This window comes from Dryobates pubescens, chromosome 4 (assembly GCF_014839835.1).
Source record: "Dryobates pubescens isolate bDryPub1 chromosome 4, bDryPub1.pri, whole genome shotgun sequence".
Taxonomy (NCBI): domain Eukaryota; kingdom Metazoa; phylum Chordata; class Aves; order Piciformes; family Picidae; genus Dryobates; species Dryobates pubescens.
In genome coordinates, this window is record NC_071615.1 from 33,216,465 (window position 1) to 33,233,856 (window position 17,392).

Consider the following 17,392-nt stretch of genomic DNA (forward strand, 5'->3'; position numbering starts at 1 on the left):
GGCCCAGGGCTCGGACGGCTGGGCACGGCCCTTCGCTGGAGCCTGCCTAGAGCCTTGCCGAAGCTGTCGGGGCGAACGGGGCAGCCTGCTGCCTCGGCAGTCGCCCCCTGGCCTTGCCCACTGTGTGGAGCCGCCTCCCGCCGCGGTCGGCCCGCTCCTGCACCTGGTGAAGCTCGCCCCAGCTCCTGGGCCAGCGCCCAGCCCATCCCAGCCCGGCCCGGCCTGCAGGACGGCTGGCCAGGGCTGCAGCTCCGGTACCCCGCGGGATGCGCCGCAGGCGGCTGGCACCACCCCGCTCCCGCGTGTGAGCGTCCGTGTCCCCCGGCACTTCCCGCCTCAGCCCCACACTCCGAGCAGCCCCGTCACGAAGAATCCCCCTTCCGCGGGAGATGGCCGCGGCAGCTTCGCCCAGCGCCCGCCCACCTGGCGCTGCCCCGCACCTTGCGTGAGGAAACGGGACGGAACGGGGCGGGGCAGCGGGCTCGGCTCGCCGCGGGAAGAGGGGAGGGAGTGGTGGTGGAAGGAGAGGCAGCAGCCCTTGCCGCCGTAACCGTTCCGCATCCCGCCTGCTGGTGCCGCCCCCAGTATGGCGACATTGTAGAGGAGCGGCTGCGCCGGGGTGGCCGCCCCCTCCCGCCTCCCTCGACACAGGCACGGCGCGCCGCGGGCGAGCGAACGGCCTCGGCAGCGCTGCTGCCGCCGTCGCCCCCCACAGGGCTCAGCGGCGGCGGCGGAGGAGCAGGATGGCGGCGACGGGCGCGGCGGCGGCAGAAGCGGCAGCAGCGGCGGCGGAGCCGAGCGGCCACGCGGCGGGAGCCAGCACCGTCCCGAGCAGCTTACGGCGGCGCTTCAGACCCGCGGGTAGCGGCCGCGCCGGGGCCGCCAGCTGAGCCGGCTCCCAACGGGAGGTTCTTCCCTCGCGACACCCACCCACCAGGGGACCCGTTCCCCTGCTCCGGCGCGTCCTCTCTTGCCTCCCCCGCGCGACTCGCACCTCGGATCGCCCCCGCCGGGGCCGGACTCCCACCGCTCCCGGCCGCCGCGGGGAAGGCGGCGGCGAAGGGCACCGGGCAGCGCCGGCCGGCACCGGGACCATGGGCGCGAAGCAGAGCAGCCCCACCGCCGCCAACGGCCGCACCCGGGCGTACTCGGGTGGGGATCTACCTTCCTCCAGTAGCAGCAGCAGCGGCGGCGCTAACGGGACCGGCGGGCGCTCAGCGGGCGCCGGCGGGCGGTACTCGCACCTGGCGGCGGCGCCTCATGCCGCTCCCGGCGGTGCGGCGGCTGCAGGAGCAGCAGCGGCGGCGGGGAGTGCCGCGGGAACGGCCACCCGGAGCCGGTCCTTAGGGGGGGCCGCCGCCCCTGGTGCCCGGGCCGCGCAGTCCGCCTTCAACATCCCTCACAGCAGCGGCCCTTACGGCTCGCAGGACTCAGTCAGCAGCACCCCAGAGGAGGGCGGCCGGGAGCGGCCCGCGGGGGGCGGCGGCGGCTCCTCCGGAGGGCCCCGGCTGGTGATCGGCTCGCTGCCCGCCCACCTCTCGCCGCACCTGTTCGGAGGTAAGGGTCGGCTAGGGAGCGGGCGCGGCCTCTCCCGGGGCTATGGGTCCGGACTGGGTGGAGGATCCTTAGGGGGTTTCTGCTGCGGCTCTCGGTCTAAGGTGGAGCGAGGCATGAGCCATCGCTACAGGGATAGCAGAGGAAGCAGGGGTTGGAGCCGGGCCACTGTCTCCCATTGTTCGGTACGGGAGCTGTGGAAGGCGGGGGCTGAAATGGCACAGACCCCGCGGCTGGGCCGTCGGGATAGCTGAGGAGAAGCGGTGCGGGCTCCCGCCGGCGGCTGCAGGCTCTAAGAGCTGTAATCGCTGCCTGTGTAAATACTCCTGCCTGCTACTTACATGATTAGAGTTTAATTGGATCATGTGTCTCTGCCGTTTATTCTAAAATAGGACCGAGCCCCTCTTCAGGTGCTGACTAACGTGTGGCCCATGCTTGTTCCTCTTTCTGAGTTCTTGGATTCTCAGTTCTGAAAGTCGATTCAGGCAAATGGAAGCTAAATTATGTTTCTTTGTTTTGTTTCCTCTGAGGAGATGAGACGAGCTGGATAGCTTGCAGCACCGGCACCTTGTAGTCTTGGGGACAGCCTCATGTGTTCTTGAGGCAGGAGAAACGTTCCTAACCTTTGAAATTACCGAGGAAGCTGAGGCCCTTTCAGAGGCGTATTAGGCATGGAACAAGTTGTCATAGGTTTTGGTTTGTTTGCTTTTTCCCGTGGTTTTGAGATGAGTAGGACTGATGTAAGACTTGTGTTTTACTGCCTGTAAGTAAAGATACCCTATAAGTTGCCAGCTGCTTTCAGAGTTGCTGACTCCTTTCTGTACTGCTTATTCTAAAGGTCTTCATGCAAGTCAAATGTTAAAGTGCAAGGTGACTTTTTGAATAGATAATTGTAATACCTGTCTAAACACTAACCAGCTTTCCAGAAGGTGTCTTTGGGGAAGGAGAATGCTAATGTCAAGTTCCCGCCTTTCTGTGCTCTAGTTAACGTGTTTGTGAATGCTCGTTATAGCAGGTTGAATTTTCTTCTTTTCTGTAAAGCAGTCTGGTTTTAGCCAAAGAAGAGCTTTTTTCAGCTCAACCCTTCTAGAGTCCCAAGACTTCTGTCCCATGTTGGTGTGTTGACCTGAAGAGAGCAGAGCTGTTACTTCCTAGATCTGAAACTGCCTCCTCCCAGCACAGTGGCTGAACATTAACAGAAAGCTGTCAACCCCTATTCTAATGAAAGCATATTTGCCCTTAGGAAAGAACACACAACTGTTCTCACAGTAGCAGGCTGCTCGGTAGCAAGGCTTTGTTGTGAGCATGCTTGTTGCGTTATCAAGGTGGTTTGTGGGGGAAGAAGGTGCCTGCATTTCTTTTAGTGATGGAAGGATGCCCTGCCACTGAGTTCTATGTGGTTCATGCTAGGCACAAGGCAGTCATTAAAGCATGTAGCCAGGTGTTGCTCAAAGGTAAAACATTCTTTTTCTTTTTTTCCTCCTTGCTTAAATGTTGTCTTGCAACCTGCTTTGCTTCCAGGAGAGACTGGATTAAATGTAAATGCTGTGATCAGGATCAATAACCTAGGAAACTTTATTCAGCTGCAGGAAGGTCTCTTCAGAAGAGCTCTGAATTTCTGTGGCATGTAGTAATCTCTTAATTGCTGTACCATACCATGTTTTGTCTTTTGCAGATTTCTGAAACTGGCATGCTAAAGGGGATGTAGGCTGCAATGGTGCAAAGCTCGATGCTTTTCCCATTGAGGCAAAGCACCAGGAGTGGTACACTCTGCTCGACTGCTGACTAATAAATAAGGAATGCCATATGTTAGGGGTTGGGTAGCAAGTTTCAAGATACACTGTCCTTATGTGATCACAAGGTGGTTAGGAATCTACTTGCCTTTTCTACAAATCTTGGTGTTTCTTATCAGGTTAAATAACTGTTTAATGATAAGACTGCACCACCTGTGAGCAAGGCCTCACTTGAAACATTGGGGTTTTCAATTTAAATATTCTCTGGTGTAAGTGATACATTCTACCACATAACATTGATTCTCAGCATCCTTGGTTGCTTGCCTTGTGTTTTCTTGACTCCATGTCATAACTAGATGCTTGCAATGAGTAGCCCCACTGGAGATCATACATCAGAAGCATCAGCATGGTGAAAAATAACTTGAAGCATTGTTTTTGTGCCGATGGTAACTAGCTCAAGCTTGTCTAGGTGTGGTATCTGGTATTTATCTTATGTATCCTAAGCCTGCTTGAAGTCCCCTCCCTTGTTTTGTAACTTGCAAATTAGCCGTATTGTTTCTTTGTCTCTTGAAAACTAAAGAAATAGACTTTGAGGATTAGCATAGCAGTTGTATGAAAACTAAAATGAAAAAGAAGAAAAAGAATAGCTTCCACAAGCTGAACCAAATCTGCAGCTATTTGTTTGTTATGCATGCTGCTTCTCTTCATCAATCAGTGACATGTGGGTGTTGCGTTTGTTAAATGACTGTAATTAATTTGCTATTAGTGAAGTACAGTATTGTCATTTTGACTGAGCAGCTTTGCACATGTATAAATATTAACTCCTTCCTGTAACATGCTTACATCCCTACTGTACTTGGTAATGTGCCCTTTGAGCCAGGAGGTACAGTCTTGTGTTCTGCATGGTAATGGACAGGAAAGTGTGATCAGTTCTCTCTGGGTGCCTGGCAGGGGAGCGGCAGTCACAGTAGCTTTTCCCGGCTGTCAGGCTCTGACCTCAGCCGGGGGCACCTTTGTGATCAAAGTGCAAGGGAGCAAATACTGCTGTATGACCTCCTGTCTCCTCTGGGGAGAGTTCAGGTCGCTAAATGGTTGGTCTGGCAACAAGAGAAATGTACCTGTGTTTAACTCTCTGCTGCCAGTATGCCTGCAAAGAGGCTTAGAGCTGAGCAAGACCCAGTTTCCCTAAGATCTTGCAGCACTCTAGATGCAGAGGCCAAACCTGCATCTGATGTTCAAGTGCTTCCAGCTTCCTTGAAGGTGATGATGCTGTTAGTGGGAATCCTGAGCAGCAGTTTCCTGCTCTGTTCCTCAGTGAATGAGACTTCCCTTCTCTCCAGCCCCAAAGTCAGTATTTTTCTTTTAAGAGCAACCTGTAGAAGAGTTGGTCCTGAGATCCACAGCTTTTCCTCTGTGTTTTTAGGCAGTAAGAATGCTTTCCCAGCCTGTTGGTGCTTGCAGCGAAGTTGCTGCTACAGGTATGGTATAGCTTGGGTTTGCAGCAGTTGGTTCAGCTGGAAATGGGCCAGCTTTTAGAATTTGTTTTGCTTTGGGTAACTGCTGATGCGTTGCTTCTGTCACTTTAAAATGTTGACAGCTCCTCAGAACCCACCTCTGCTGTTCCCATCATAAGAGGGACACAAAGCTGTTGGAGGGAGTCCAGAGGAGGGCCACAAAGATGATCCAAGGGCTGGAACACCACTGCTATGACACTCTTGAGGGAGCTGGGGTTGTTCAGTCCACAGAACAGAAGGCTCTTCCAATAACTGAAGGGATCCTACAGGAAGGTTGGAGAGGGACTTCTCCTGAGGGTGTCTGGCAATAGGACCAGGGGGAATGGTTTGAAGCCAAGGGAGAGCAGGGTTAGACTGGATCTGAGGAAGAAGTTCTTCAGTACATGGCTGGGGAGAATCTGGAATAGGCTGCCCAGGAAGGTTGTGGCTGCCTCCTCCCTGGGGGTGTTGAAGGCCAGGTTGGATGAGGCCTTGAGCAGCTGAGTCTAGCTGAGAGGTGTCCCTGCCCATAGCTCTGCGGTCTCTTCCAACCTGAGCCATTCTGTGTATTCAAATTTAAATCTCTTCCTGTGAATATTGTTGAAAGACAAGAATGAAGCTTTTAAGTTTTAGTTTTCTTGAAATGTCTGTTGGGGAAGAATGTGTAAAAATTCAGCTGAAGATAGCAGAAATGTTACATTTTGAGTCGTCTTCATCCAAGCTCATTGACCAGAGACCATACAAAGTATTACACAAAGTCTCCTGTTCTATACCATCAAATACAATTTGATAGGATGTATTTGTGGACAGATTTTTAAACTCTTGGTGTTGTTAGATACAACTGTTGACAGCTTTCAAGACATGGATCAATAATTTGAGGATGAAGTTGTGTCTTTTCAACTTCATCAGGAGAAGAACTTAATTAGGAGAACATTCTTTTCAAGTCAAATAATGATCAGGCTTTTTTAATGAAGGACTTTAACAGTGCAGGATTTATGGCCAGCTACTGAACATCCATAGCATAGAATGGGTGAAACCTTGTAGGTCTGTTAGAGTAGCAGTGGTTTGTAGTAATAGCTGGTGAAAGTAATGAGAAAATTCATAGATTCATGGAATGGTTTAGGTTGGAAGGGTCCTTAAAGATCATCTATTTTTAACCCCCATGCTGTGGGCAGGGACACCTTCCACTGGCCCAGTTTGCTCAAGGCCTCACCCAGCTTGCCTTGAAAACCTGCAGGGAGGGGGCATCCATGATGTCCCTGGGCAACCTGTTCCAGTGCCTCACCACCCTCACTGTCATTCTTCATTCTATAGAATTCTGCATTCCATAGAAGAAAGTTCAGGAAAGCTTTGGGTTGTAATCTGAATTACTTGTTGGATTGTGGGAAGCAGCTATCCGTAGAAAAATGATGTGAAGCCTTGGAAAAGAAGGTTTTTAGATGTACCTCTTTGAGAATTAGGAAGGAGTGTAAGAGTTCAGTCTAATAAAAGTGATACCTTCTGTATGCAAATCCTGCCCTGTCTCTGAGGTGTGCTGGCACTGCTGTTAGCTGTTGTGAACACAAACAAGCCTGTGGGCATTTTCAGGTAGTTTTGCTGTAGCGGTTCATAGATGTTACAAGGTGCAGAACAATGAAAGCTGAGGCCGTCTCTGCCCTGGTGTTTGGATTTGTCTGCTCACTTGGCTGTACCAGTGAACCTCAGTCATATCTGTATTTGCCCACTTTGGAAAAAGGAGAGGTATAACAGGGAGGCTTGCTGGAATCAGCTGATTGTGGAAGGTTAAAATGGAAACCACTCTGATAGCTGAGAGAAATACGAATGTGTGTGCATGCAGAGACATCGCAACCACAGACTGGGGTGAGGTAGATGTGCACCTCATTTTCTCATCAGGTAGACCAACGAATTGACTCCAAAGTGAGAGAAGAGTGACTTTTGCAGCCTCTGAATTCAGGCAGAGGATGTTTTGGAAATGTGTTACTGTAAACTGTCCTAAGGCAGAGGACAGGAAAAAGTAGCAGAAAGTCCAAGACCACAACCCACCTGCCCCGGCTCAGTCAGGAGAGTGCTTTATTCTCAAATGTTAAGTGTTTGGACAAATGAGCTAAAAGAACTGTTTAGGTCTTCTGGTAGTGAAGGCCCTGGGACCCCTGTCTCGTTTCCTTCAGTTGGAGATAGATCTCTGAGGTGATGAGTGGCTTGGGGCGCTGCAGTGAACACTGAGGTGAGTGATAGAGGATCTTTGAAGGGTTTCTTTTCCTTGTCCTGCCTGGTAGACAGAAGCAGGTAGGAGAAGCCAAATAAAAAAAAATGGGAGCACTGCATTTAGGGGAACAGTGTAACTAAAGTTGTGAAGAGAAGGAAGCAGCCCAAGTGTAATGGCATATATAAATATTACTTTTGGCTATCAGCCCTGCAACAATACCTGGTTGAGCCTTTGCAGTGCCAGTTCAAACAAAGGCCTTCCTCTTTGATGTCTTCTGAATACCTCCCCAACCCTGATATCTTGACAGTGTGCTTCTCCTCATCTTCTCTCACCTAGCTTCAGACTAGTCTCCAACAACCTCCCAGGTACAATCAATCAATCATAGAATGGCTTGGATTGAAAGGGACCTTAGAGATCATCTGCTCCAACCTCCCTGCCATAGGCAGAGACACCTTTCAGCTAAACTTGTTTCCTCCAGGCCTCATCCATCCTGGCCTTGAACATCCCCAGGGAGGGAGGCATCCACAATCTCCCTGGGCGACCCATTCCAGAGGCTCCATGGTCTTCAATTCCAGACTAATTTCTGGTAATTTCTTTGTCTCATAAAGCAAGCCTTTTGTCACTGTTAGGAAATCAGAACTATTTTGAAGACACATTACTTACCCATCTGTTTGGGTAAGTTCTCTCCTCTTCTTGCCAGATGCTCATGGAAAACTTCATCCTGTAAGTGTTCTCCATCTACCCTCTTAGCCTTTTGTTTTGAATTTTTGGGTAGGTTTTGTCTGCTGTTTTGCAGATATGTGAACCAAATTCCTGTGATTTTTGCACTCTTTCTGCAGTGTGTCTATTGCTCATTAATGGTTTATTTAGTTTCAGCAGAGAGGTATGGTCATTTCTACAGGTGGGGTTAATTTACTGTGTTAATAGAACATGTTGCTCTTGCAGATGTTTTTAACCTGTGAGAAGCAGCAGTGAGAAATCTTGGAGGGCACCGAGTTTCCTTTGCAGCATATCTTTAGAGACATGTATCTTATCAATCAAAAGAAAACAACTTTTATCTACCCCACTATTCCATGAGGAAAACCAGAAGAGCACTTCTTAAGCATCCAGGAAAGTGGGAAAGTGTAATTTGCGGTCTCCCCTCTGATTACTTATTTCTTAAACAAGTGCCTGTGTTCCCAAGGACAGTTTTTTTAATCCTTCTAAATGATCATTAGGACTTCCATAAGGGTGTCTTGGTGTGCATCCAGAGCTCTTTGATGTCTGTTGTTTGGTAGGCTTCAAAATCCTAACGCTTGCAGAAACGGGAGGGTAAGGCACAGCAAGAACAAGGCTGCTTCTCACTTTCACTCAGGACAAGCTGCTTTTTTCTGTGTGGAGATTGGGTAGAATTGACTTGGGAAGAGAGGACAATCTTGGGATGCCAGACTGCCTGCCAAACAGCACGAGGTGCTGTGTGGAATTAGACCCTTGTTACTCATCTTTAGGAACTGACCTACCTGGGTGTTTGCTGCTGCTTCATCTGCTGTGCCTGAAAAACAGACCACCGCAGGCTGGGAGCAGTCCCCAAAGGGTGGGTGTGCTGCATACCACTGTGGGTATTTTTAGTAGCTTGTGTTTGCCGACTGACTTAGTATGCTATAAATACCCAGTTCTCCTCTGGCACGCACTTTGCACGGCTTCTAGTAACTTATAATAAATTCACCTAAGAACAACGGCAGGAAAAAATGAGCTGTTAGAATTTATTTGGCTTTCCATACAAAGTGGCGTTTATAGAAAACAATTATTTAGCAACATTTGAGCTGCAAATGGCTTTTAAAACAAATGGTCTTCAAAAACACATCCTAGTCAGGCTGCCATAATTAGTCCCCATGTCAGATTGATTTATGCTGTAATTTCATGATGGCTTTAAACATTGAAGGTGGAGTTTTGGCTATGATGGGTTAGTTGAGCATCTGAAGTAGCAGCAGCACTACATTATTCATTTATTTATTGTAAATGGCAGCACTAGCAGGTTGCCTAAGCATAGATTCATTTGAATGGTTTGGGTTGGAATGGGCCTTAAAGATCATCTAGTTCCACCCTCTGCTACCGTGGGCAAGGACACCTTCCACCAGATCGTGTTGCTCAGAGCCCTGTCCAACATGACTTTGAATGCTTATAGGGAGGGGACTTCTTTACTAAAAACTTCAATATCCTTTTAAAAGAAGGGTTTGTGTAGGATTAAACCAGTGATCAAGTCACACACTGCAAGAGTCACCTACATTCATGAACATAGGCAATTCTTTGGGGAAAAAATGGAGCTTTACAATATCACACAGTATCACCAAGGTTGGAAGAGACCTCAAAGATCATCAAGTCCAACCTGTCACCACAGACCTCATGACTAAACCATGGCACCAAGTGCCACATCCAATCCCCTATTGAACACCTCCAGGGACAGTGACTCCACCACCTCCCTAGGCAGCCCATTCCAATGGTGAACGACTCTCTCAGTGAAGAACTTTCTCCTCACCTCAAGCCTAAACTTCCTCTGGTGCATCTTGAGAATGTGTCCCCTTGTTCTGGTGCTGGTTGCCTGAGAGAAGAGACCAACCCCTTCCTGGCTACAACCACCTTTCAGGTAGTTGTAGAGAGCAATGAGGTCTCCCCTGAGCCTCCTCTTCTCCAGGCTAAACAACCCCAGCTCCCTCAGCCTTTCCTCACAGGGCTGTGTTCAAGGCCTCTCCCCAGCCTTGTTGCCCTTCTCTGGACATGTTCAAGTGTCTCGATGTCCTTCTTAAACTGAGGGGCCCAGAACTGGACACAGTACTCAAGGTGTGGCCTAACCAGTGCAGAGTACAGGGGCAGAATGACTTCCCTGCTCCTGCTGGCCGCACTATTCTTGATTCAGGCCAGGATGCCATTGGCCTTCTTGGCCACCTGGGCACACTGCTGGCTCATGTTTAGGCAGCTGTCAATCAGCACCCCCAGGTCCCTCTCTGTCTGGCAGCTCTCCAGCCACTCCGACCCCAGCCTGTAGCTCTGCATGGGGTTGTTGTGGCCAAAGTGCAGCACCTGGCACTTTGATTTGTTGAATGCCATCATGTTTATTTTTATAAGGTATAGGTGTATAGACCTTTGCTTGAGTTGAAATATAGTTAAGGCAATTGCCTTTTTTTAATTACTGGGAGTCAATGCAAAAAGGGGAGGGACACATATCTTGGTAAAACACAGATTTCTCTGTCCCAGTTTTGAATTAGACACAAAATTGAAGGAAAGGCTCTTGCTGAATTGCTGTGAGTGTAGCATGACTGCAGTTCTTCTGTCCTGCTGAAATAAAAGCTCCCATGGTGTACATGAACAGATGTGGCCTTTGTGGAGGAAATGTAAAGTGGGTAAAGCTTTCCATGTTCCCTATAAGAAGGGTCTGCTTGGAAGTACTTGCTGCAGATTGCCTGAGCAGAGAGTGTTTGGAGAATTTTAAAAAGAAGTCTTGTGTAATGAAATCTGGACCAATGTGGTGAAGTTCTTTCAGAAAAGAAACTGTTTCCCTGCTAAGGATTCCAGATGGTTCCCTGAAAAGGAGCCTTGGTCCTTTCCAACTCAAATTATTCTATGATTCTTTCTATAATGCTGATTGTCTTTGGTTCTGTCATTTTCACCCCTTTGCACATTTTGGTCTTCTGAGATACTTAATGCCATCATTGCCACTGTGCCCTGAGTTTTAGTTTTACACATCCCACTCTTTCCACTAATGTGTTGAAAAGCTGAAAGTAGACCTATCCATGAAACGAGGTTAAACTCTGTCCCAAATAGTTGAACTCTGTCCGGAGTGTTGAATCACAATCAGAGAAGCACAGAAGGGACCTCAGAGCTCATCTGCTCCAACTTCGCCCCCATGGGCAGGGACACCTCTCAACTAGACTCAGCTGCTCAAGGCCTCATCCAACCTGGCCTTGAAAACCCTCAGGGAGGAGGCATCCACAACCTCCCTGGGCAGCCTATTCCAGAGTCTCACCATCCTTGTACTGAAGAACTTCTTCCTCAGATCCAATCTGACCTTGCTCTCCCTCAGCTTCAAACCATTCCCCCTTGTCCTGTAACTAGACACCCTCAGGAGAAGTCCCTCTGCAGCCTTCCTGTAGGATCCCTTCAGCTATTGGAAGGCAGCTCTAAGGTCCCCCCTGGAGTCTTCTCTTCTCCGGGCTGAACCACCCCAGCTCCCTCAGCCTGTCCTCATAGCAGAGGTGCTCCAGTGCTTGGATCATCTTTGTGGCCTCCCCTGAAATGATCTAGAGCAACATATGAATGAAGACATAAAATTAATGTCTGCAGAGGGGCTGTGTGCTGTCAAATAAGCAGCCTTTGAACCTCTAACCCAGCTGTCCTGACATTTGGGTGCTGCATGAGAAGTGTGCAGCCATCGGCTTGCTTCTGAAGAGCTGAGTTAGAACGAAAGCTAACTGCACAGTGGTGTATGTTTGCTACAGCTCAGCCTTGGTCTGCTTTATGTCTGAGTGTCTCCTATCCCTGTATTTGTGTGCTTTGTAACTGACAGGATTTTCAAAGATGGATGATGTTTCCAACAGGCAGAAATGTGGTGCTGAGAGATGTGGTTTAGCCCCACACTTGCCGGAGTAAGAGAATGGTTGGACTGGATGATCTTGAAGGTCTTTTCCAACCAAAACAGTTCTATGATACTGTGCTACTTCTTTGTAACTATGGATGTGGAAAGCCAATGTTTAAAATGTTTCTGAAGTGAAATACAGTACTGAAATAATCTTCCAGCTTGGCGGACACAGAGGTTTCATTGCTAACATAATAAACCTTGATTTTCCTGCACTTGCTAAGACCCAGATCCAGCAACAGCATGCAGCTAAGGAGTGGAGGAAATGTTCCTTGCAAATGTGGGGCTAGTTCTGCTGCAAACAGCAACAGGGAGGCTAACACAAATCATGTGGTGTGTGTGGTGCAAGTGGGGAGCAGATGTTTGTATTCAAAAAGTGGCTGGCCTGACACAACTCACAAAGGGGCACCATTAGAATGGATGAAAAACAAAAGCACCCTAGGAAATGTTAACCTCAAAGGATGTCTCTTGAAAGGGAGGCCAAATTTGTAAGTAAGAGAGAAGAGGGGGTGATGTCTGTATGAATTGGGGGCACTTCTTATGGTGGTCTTCCTTAGTGGGATGCATGGAGAGGTATGCTGGTCCAGGTGTTTTCCAGCCTCTCAAGCTGTCGTCTTGTGGCAGATCAGAGCTGTGTGTGCAGGTGTGTTGTAGAGCCTCTCCTGTGTTTCAGTTTGAGACATTTTTCTTTTTCCTAGAAAGACACAATTGTGGGTATTATGTTCAGTTTGCATTTTAACTTGATTATCTTCATTCTTGTAGCAATAGTTGATGTGTTAATGGAGGAGGAATGCTTAAGAGAAACACACAGAGACACTTAATGAGTTCTGTATCAAACAAGCAATTTTCAGGGCATTCTTTATTTTAGGGTATCTATTTTTAGGTATTTTCTTGTCTCCAGTCTTTCTAGCTTTCACTTCTCCAAACTTGAAAATTGCAGTGTAAGTTTCCCTTTCTGTTAGCAGTATTTTGAAGGGTACACAAGTTAAAACTGGTTGAACTTGCTTCCTCAAAGTCCTAACCAGTTACATCTGCTGGACATTGAGCACATGGCAGCAAAGCCTGTCACCTATATGTCAACACACTGAACTCTAACTCACTCAGTTTTGAGTTATGCCTTCCAGGTTTGTCAGTTCACACAATGACACACTTGTCATGCCCTGCCAGATGTGAAATTTCATACAGAAATAGGAGAGGAAGAAAAGCTTCAAGTCAGTACCTTGTTTCTTCTTGCATTTTCACCAGTGTGGTTTTTCCCTGATGTATTTAGCCTTGTGTCCCTCCAGGCAGTGATGATAAATGTACCAGGTACAATGCTTTGAAGCTCTTGGGACAGCTCAGACACTGTGAAAAGAGCTTTATTGAAGCCAGCAAGTCTTCATGTACAGAACTACAAATCTACCTTGACTAGCCTAATCTGGCTTGTCAGAAACTGACAAGGTCCTGCTGAAGGAGAGGACCTCCTTCTGTAATCTTAGCACCTTAGAATAGAATTAACCAGATTGGAAAAGACCTTAGAGATCATCAAGTCCAATTCATCACCCAACACCATCTAATCAACTAAACCATGGCACCAAGTGCCTCATCCAGTCTCTTCCTAAACACCTCCAGTGATGGTGACTCCACCACCTCCCCAGGCAGCCCATTCCAATGGGCAATCACTCCTTCTGTGAAGAACTTCTTCCTAACATCCAGCCTAAAACTCCCCTAGCACAGCTTGAGAGGCTGTGTTCTCTTGTTCTGTTGGTGGTTGCCTGGGGGAAGAGACCAACCCCCACCTGGCTACAACCTCCCTTCAGGTAGTTGTAGACAGCAGTAAGGTCTGAGCCTCCTCTTCTCCAGGCCAAGCAACCCCAGCTCCCTCAGCCTCTCCTCACAGGGCTTGTGCTCCAAACCCCTCAACTTCTGTCATCTTGGCATTCATGTCTTCAAATTGTTGGATCTATAGCCCCCTGCAGAAACTACGAAATGTGAAAGTAATTCGGATGTCTTTCCTCACCCTGAAGCTAGTGCATGGTGTGACAGTTGACCCCTGTAGCTGAGGATGGGGAATGTCACTGTGAGGACCTGTCCGCAGAGGGCTTAGGGTAGAAGAAAGATACTTTGTCAGCCCTTACAGTCAGTTATCACTGCAAGCAGTACTTCAACACTGCATTTTCATTTCTCACACAGTGTGTTGGAAAACCCACAGGCCTTGCTCTTGACATCTAAATGAGTGTCAGAATTGTAATAGGTTAGTAGATACACAGTAACTTTGCACAGAATGGTAGGGGTTGAAAGGGACCTCCATAGATCATTGATTCTGCCCCCCACTGCCAGAGCAGGTCACACAGGAAGGCATCCAGGTGAGTTTTGAATGTCTCCAGGGACAGAGACTCCACAACCTCTCTGGGCAGCCTGCTCCAGGGCTCCAGCACCCTCACAGTGAAAAAGTTTTTCCTTAATGTTCTTGTTGCACCTCCTCTGCTCCAGCTTGCACCCATTGCCCTTTGTCCTGTCACTGGATATCCCTGAGCAGAGCCTCATTCTGTCCTCCTCACACTGCCCTTCACAGCTTTATAAACATGAACGAGGGCACCCCTCAGGCTCCTCTGCTCCTCCAACTTAACAGAAAAGGGCTTACAAGAACAGATTTAATTCTAATGAATGAGGTGTGGGTGAAACTCTCTTTTTTGCTGATTGTAGCACATGAAAAGGACCTTGAAGTTGACAGTTGCTTCCTGGCACTGGAATGTGGGAGCAGCTGGGCTTAGCCCTTTGGGAGCAGATGCTGTTTATCTATTATTTCTTAACTTCTTAATTGAGAAACATCCATTTCCTTGGGTCTTTTATTTTGACAACTAATTTTACCATTTGAAGACTCACAGTCTCAAGCTATGCCAGGGGAGGTTTAGACTCGAGGTGAGGAAAAAGTTCTTCACTGAGCGAGTCATTCGTCATTGGAATGTGCTGCCCAGTGAGGTGGTGGAGTCACCGTCCCTGGAGGTGTTCAAGGGGAGATTGGACGTGGCGCTTGGTGCCATGGTCTAGTTGTGGGGTCTGTTGGGACAGGTTGGACTTGATGATCCTTGGGGTCTCTTCCAACCTTGGTTATACTGTGATACTTCCTAATGAGCAAATCATTCTTAACTATTTCACAGCTAATTCTGAGTTTTGAATGCAGAAGTTTGCAACTGATGCATTTTTATTAGCAAATAAGTTCTTTCTTCCTCACCATCAGGAAGGGTTTTTTTCTTCTTGATTGTACTCAACCCTTTCAGGTGACTGGATACAATTCCAACAGTATCTGTGGCCTTGAAACATAACCAAAAAGGTCTTTATTGCACTATTATGGTTTAGCATCTCTCAGGTTTTGTATCTGCTTACTTTGAGGCACTTAGAAAGGTCTAATTTGCAGGACATGTCTGTCAGAAAAGGAGCAGGGTGCTAACGAAGCAGATGACATTTAATAATAAAGTCACTGTCTCAAAAACCTGAAGTTGCTGGTTTTGCCTAGCCAGATTCAGGAGGATAGATTGATAGGAGAATTCAATAAAGCCAGAGTTATCTGACTCTTTGTGTTAGCTAGTAAACTTGAGGGTGCAGTCTGGCATCCTTGTGTAAGTAAGAAAAGCCAGCTGCAATTACTCTTCAAAACTCAAAGCACCTGGTTGGGCCATCACCAATTTCTGTGACACAGACAAAAGTGCAGCTGCAACTGTGTGTGCAAATTTGCACCAGGGCTGCAGAGACAGAGGCAGATTTCAGGTTTTTTATATACTTGCATAAACTTCATCATTCCTTATGCAGACTGAAATTAGTGTCACTGTGTCTTTAAGATGTGAAACCTGCCTCGAGACCGAGACTGCAATCCACTAAACGAGCTGGATTCTGGGCTGGCTGCCTCTTGTCATAGTAGATCTGCTTGTGTCGTTACCGTGGTGTTTCGCTAACTGCACTAATTAGTCTGTCGTTAATCCCATTGTAAATCACGGCAGATTGTTCAGTGCTCGACGTGCTCTGGAGAGCCGTAAGGCAGAGACCGCGCAGGGCAGCGACCGTTCAGCACCCGCGGCCGGACAGCTCCGGGGGGTCCCAGCTGCTGCTCCGGGGCGGGGGCTCCCTGCTGGTACTCCGGCAGACGGAGCAAGCCCTTCTCAGAGTGGTGTCTCCGCTGCTAGCCCCAGGCCGTCAAGGTAGGCTGCTGGTTTCATTAATAAGACCGAGGGTCTGCGATATCCCCTCCATAGCGCCGGGTCCTTGCGGCGCAGAAAGCAGCTTTGGCAGGGTGAGAGGAGAGCAAGCAACCTCCCCCCGGAGTGCTGCTTGTGCCCTGCCTCTGGCACTCTGACTCCCAGCCTTACAGCTCCCATGTCTTGGTTCTTTTAGAAAAATCTTATCTGGGTTTCAGAAGTTCAGTCCTCATCTATTTGTTTGCTCTCATCCCAGAACATAGATTTCTTGCCACAGCCTTCCCAGACTTTGGTAAGCTAGCTTCCTTGTTCTTAGTTTCACCTCTGGTGTTTGTTTTTCATGTGGTTTAAGGACTTTCTGAAGCCAGTTCTCATCTTATACTAAAAATGTTGTTAGTTTCATAGTTTCAGCTGGGCTTCCCTGCTTGGTTCCTTCTAGTAAGTGGAAGTAAAAGAAAAAGCAGGTTATAGAGATGCTTTATGTTATCACACTGTTACATTTTCTTTGATGCTATGTGACACTACTTTTTTTTTTTCCCCTCCCAAATGAGATGGTTACAGTATTTGACCTTAAGTAGTTAAAAAACTGGAGAAACTTGTGATATGTTTTGAATTAGTACTAGAGAGATGCCTTGAGCAGCAGGAGGCTCACTGAAAGGTTAACCTTTCAAAATAACATTAGTTTTTCTCGACAAAAGGTTAGCAAGCACGGAGGTGACATTCTGAAATATTTGCAGATGGTTTTGCATCCAGTAATGCTGAGGTACCAAGATCAGATCAATCTTCTGTGTGGAGGAAAAAGAGCAAAACATCTAAATATTTAATTTCATTTAAGGACTTTGAAAGCCAAGCTGGAAAACACAGCAATGCTTTGATTCATGTGTGAAAACAGCATTTTAAAACACTTCAGTGACCTTTGTCACTTCTTTTTCTGACCCTGCTGCAGAGGTCTGTGTGGCTTCAATATTTCCCCCCCGCTGTTAAGTGCAGTTTATTTAAGGTAGCGTGTGCTTTTTGTCCTACTTACTGTTAGGTTTTTACAAATGTCTTGCAGGATTTTCCTTAGTGATGGCAACCCTAAGTAAACATTATTTTCTTTTTATGCTGAAGACCCTTTTGTACACTGCTATACCATTAAACCAGCTTCTGGAAGAACATCAGCAGCTTTGTTCAGTGTGCCACTAAACAAATGGAAAGGGAAGCCACAGGATTTTCCTTTAACTCGCTCCCTACTGGAAGAAGTAAAGTGAACTTCAGAAGGAAAAGACACTGGTTTTGCTGTTTCATTTGTTGGAATACATTCATTTTGACTTCAAACTGAACGATGGCCATAATTAAATAAAGTTTGTGTTAGACTTTCCTCAGTGTCCTGCAAAAGCTGTGTTTCCAAATCAGTTGTCCCTAACTTACAGAATCATAGAATCTCAGGTTGGAAGGGACCTTGAGGATCATCAGGCCCAACCTTTATTGGGAAAATGCCAGGCTAGACAAGCTGGCCCAGTACCCTGTCCAGCTGAGTCAGAAGTTTCTGGTGTTGGGGACTCCACCACTTTCCTGGGGAGATTTATGATGGTCCTTGTTGTGAAAGATTTTTCCTCTTGTGTCTAATTGGAATCTCCTCAGTA

The 17,392-nt window shown here is 47.9% G+C and overlaps 1 protein-coding gene across 3 annotated transcripts in view; it reads left to right on the forward strand.

Moving 5' to 3' along the window:
- Positions 1-926: 926 nt before the first annotated feature.
- ZNRF2 (zinc and ring finger 2) overlaps positions 927-17,392 on the forward strand; it is a 50,881-nt gene continuing 34,415 nt past the window's right edge. For all 3 annotated transcript variants that reach the window (XR_008462229.1, XM_054161062.1, XM_054161063.1), the window contains exon 1: positions 927-1,557. Coding sequence is in view for 2 of the 3 variants with exons in the window: in XM_054161062.1 (XP_054017037.1) it covers positions 1,095-1,557 (463 nt within the window). In the remaining variant the exon portion in view is untranslated. The remainder of the gene's footprint in view (positions 1,558-17,392) is intronic.